This window comes from Arachis duranensis, chromosome 9, assembly GCF_000817695.3.
Source record: "Arachis duranensis cultivar V14167 chromosome 9, aradu.V14167.gnm2.J7QH, whole genome shotgun sequence".
In the NCBI taxonomy this organism is placed as follows: Eukaryota; Viridiplantae; Streptophyta; class Magnoliopsida; order Fabales; family Fabaceae; genus Arachis; species Arachis duranensis.
This window is the reverse complement of record NC_029780.3, coordinates 747,388-750,955: the sequence shown is the minus strand read 5'-3', so window position 1 is coordinate 750,955 and position 3,568 is coordinate 747,388. Positions and strand designations below refer to the sequence as shown.

Sequence of the window (3,568 nt, the reverse complement as noted above, 5' to 3'; positions counted from 1 at the left end):
AATATTGATCACCTCATAATTATCTGAATTTAAAACTACAAATAAAAGAGCAAATTGAATTTTTTATGCTTCATGGCACATAATATGAGTGTTAATATCTTGGGGTTTTGAGGTTGTCATTTGTTTACATCAAATGGAGAAGATATTTTTCCAATACTAGAAATATCAATCCACAACCGAGCAGGTTAAGGACTAATTTGCTACGAATCACTATTTAAATATCTGTTACTGATCAATAAGTTATCAATTGACAACTCGATCAACCCAAGTTGGTTAAATGTATTCTATTTAATTTAACCATAATACCGAATTATTTAGATTCAACCATTATATTTTGAAACCATTTTAAGCACTACCTTTTATTTTATCATTAATTCTTACCCAACAAATAAATGTTATGAGAGCAAAATCACATTAGGAATCTAAAAGTAACACAATGAATATCAGCATCGCATATGAATTAAGTGATAAAAATAAAAACTGAAATAAAATAAACTAAAATAATTAACATTCCAACAATATTGGTAATGCCTTTTTCATTCCAACTATTAACAATAAAATAAGTCACCTCCAATCTTCCACATGCTATATGAATATTGGATATCCTAAACAAGAAACATGATCCAATTTTTCAGGAACAATCTGATCTTTACTCAACATTGCTTGTCATACAAAGATTATACAACAACAAACCTTCTCATACAAAGATTATAAACAAATAAAATGAACAATAACACTACTCCAAAAAATTGACCCTTCTTCACCATGGTGTACATTTCAGTAAGCATAACAATAGACAATAAGCAGCATACAACAGTTTCAAACGGGTGCCGAAAACCCAAAGAAAAAACCGCCTCATTTGGTTAGCCAGTAGATGACAATGAGAAAGGTGCAAACTGATGCAACTAGAGAAAGTATAAGGGTATCCATTGACTTTTTTCGCTTTATTGCCGAAAGTATGGTATTTACCTGCAGCATAATTAAAAGCAGTACATTAAGCGGCGGAATCTCGAACGATATCCAACAAGAATAACAGTTATGCCTTGTAGCACCAATGAGGGCATGGCTATAATGCAATGCCGATCGATTTCAAACAACATTCATGCATGCTAATAACATGTGACATCATATTTCACGAATAAACTAAAATTGTTGTTCAATGTCTTTGGCGAGAATTACTTAAACGCACAAGTTAAATTCGAGCATCTAGATAATCCAATGGTGTGGATCAAATTGAGATATTCTTGGTGTAAAAGATTATGCCAAGATCTATATCATTGGTTATCTGAGTACAAGCATTCTCCTTCTTTGCAATCTTACTCTATCTCTCATAAGATAATTTGGAAGTAAATTGCGAAAATGGAAAACATCAAAACACTGAAATCCATTATGACAAGAGTCATACCGTTGGGAGGCGACTGCTAACATTGCTGAGTTTTGAATTGATGCCACCAAATGTTGAACGTTGGAGTACAAGCGTGCCAAGTGTTGCTTGTGCTTGTGAAATAACATTGTCCATCTACGGCAAAATAATAATCATAATGGTTCAGAGTAAGACAACCCCAGTTTAAAACTAGACAACTGTTCTTCATTCTTGAAATATGCACTGGATCAAAGGCGTATTGTTCTTGATGAACATCCAAAAATATTTCCTAGTTTTACTTTTTACCTTCCAAATCTTTGAAGAAAATAAATCATAATAATAAAAAACGACGACGAAAGCAGTGTTTAAACCAATTTCTTCCAATATAACTAAATCCAGCTGAAGCAAAATTATATAATACCCAAATCAAATACTACGCTATTGACAACATCATACTCGTAGTAACAGGTAACAACAACAACAGCAATAAAGGTTCACCTATGATATAATAATATTTAGCACTCCACTGGGAATATCTGGATGGAAAAAGATACAGAATGCCTTGTTATATCAGAAAAGTAAGGTGAATCGTTTGTGTTGCTAACCTGTCCTGTACTTCTACTGATGGATGCATGTTCTTTTAGGAGTGAATGCTGTTCAGAACCCTCTTCCAAGTCTAATCGAGTTCGATCAAATTCTTTAAAATCCTCCAGTAGTGAAGCATGTTCTTGCTTAGCCCGAAGACTTTTGCGAAGGCGAAAAAACTCCTGGAGTTCACTTATGTCTTAGCTCAGTATGAAAAGTTCAAAAGGTTGAAGGAATTCAAAGCAATCAAAGCAGAATTAGAGGCACATAAAATCATAAATCAAGCTAATACCATAGAATACCTGGGTGAGATCTTGAAGAATTTCTTGGTGTCTATTCAAAGTATGAGAAACCACTTCTGACCCACCAGTTGATACCAAAGCTTGCATCTGTGAGTTTACTTGTTGGAGTTGTTTCAGTAATCGATCAATCCATGATTCTAGATCACTCTCAGTGGCGTCAGCTTTTGTAGAAACATTGGCAGAGACCAATTTGCGATACAGATTCATTTGCTCATCCAACTGAGCTTCAAGTTTTCTCGCCTGCAAAAGATTGGTGAAATATTCATCTATAATCAATCATTCACCTCACAAAATCAAAATTTAACGGACAAATAGATAAAAACACCTTGAATGAATTATTTGATGTCCCTAAAAGTACATATGAATAATGATATGCTTGGTATAGAACATTGTGAAATTCTAACAAGTAACAAGTCCTCATGATACAAAAATCTAGGAAAGTTTCCATCTGCATTGTAAGAAAAAGTTACCATTCTAACATCTCACATCATTCATTTCCATAATACATACAAATAAATCAAACTAAATGATCATTATTAGGTCACTTGATATCACAATGAATTCACATTTTCTAAAGAGTTTCTATTAATCATTCGCATTGATCACATATTACAAATTGCAATATCCATCCACAATCTACCGTCAAACACCTGGTTCGGAAACAACAATCTACAGCTCGATACGACAACCCCGGCACATGAAGGGAGTTGGATCAAAGAGAGCTAACACATATCTATTGGTCTCACTCACATCCATTTTCTTTCTAGATGCATCAGATGAACATACAAATTACCTAATTTCTAGATCAAATCAGGGTTCTAAAAATTTCCTATATAAACAAACGAACCTGATCTAGGAACAGAATTCTCATTCAAATAACCTCAAGTCTTCAAAATTCAAAACCCTCATCAATTCTCAAAAACTAAACCAAACCCAAAATTCATCACATTCCAGAATTATCCCGGATCCACCACCATTACAACTCTTTGCAACCTCAATTCATCAAAGTAAGCTCTCTCAGCACACAAAAACCATTTTTTATAAGCTCAACCCACGAATTCCACATCACCGACAAACAAATTGAAGAAACCCCAAAAAGAAAGATCGAAACTTTGACCAAAAGGGTATCCGAATTGCACATTTCCTCATCAAATTTCGTAAATCTACAACATACTAAGAATCAAATCTGGCTAAGAAAAACACAAAGAAAAGCAGATAAATAAATAATCGGAACCTGCTTGCGAAGTGCATCCCAAGAACTTGGCACCTCCATTGATGAGGAAAAAAGCAAAAATAGGTTAAAAAAAAAAAAAAGGAT

The 3,568-nt window shown here is 33.8% G+C and overlaps 1 protein-coding gene across 1 annotated transcript; it reads right to left on the bottom strand.

The window, feature by feature from the left end:
* Window positions 1-496: 496 nt before the first annotated feature.
* On the bottom strand, window positions 497-3,563 carry LOC107463820 (Golgi SNAP receptor complex member 1-1). Its single transcript, XM_016082701.2, has 5 exons — window positions 3,485-3,563; window positions 2,251-2,490; window positions 1,969-2,130; window positions 1,406-1,519; window positions 497-969 (listed from the first exon to the last, which is right to left on the bottom strand). Exons 1-5 carry the CDS (start codon window positions 3,521-3,523, stop codon window positions 856-858), a joined length of 669 nt encoding a protein of 222 aa, XP_015938187.1. The 5' UTR covers window positions 3,524-3,563; the 3' UTR covers window positions 497-855.
* Window positions 3,564-3,568: the final 5 nt, after the last annotated feature.

Coding starts and splice junctions, on each gene's coding strand:
- LOC107463820 (XM_016082701.2), bottom strand. CDS start 3,523: ATGGAGGTGCCAAGTTCTTGGGATGCACTTCGCAAGCAG. Junction 2,131..2,250: donor TTCTTCAAGATCTCACCCAG/GTATTCTATGGT, acceptor AGTGAACTCCAG/GAGTTTTTTCGCCTTCGCAA. Junction 1,520..1,968: donor TCAGTAGAAGTACAGGACAG/GTTAGCAACACA, acceptor ATTTTGCCGTAG/ATGGACAATGTTATTTCACA.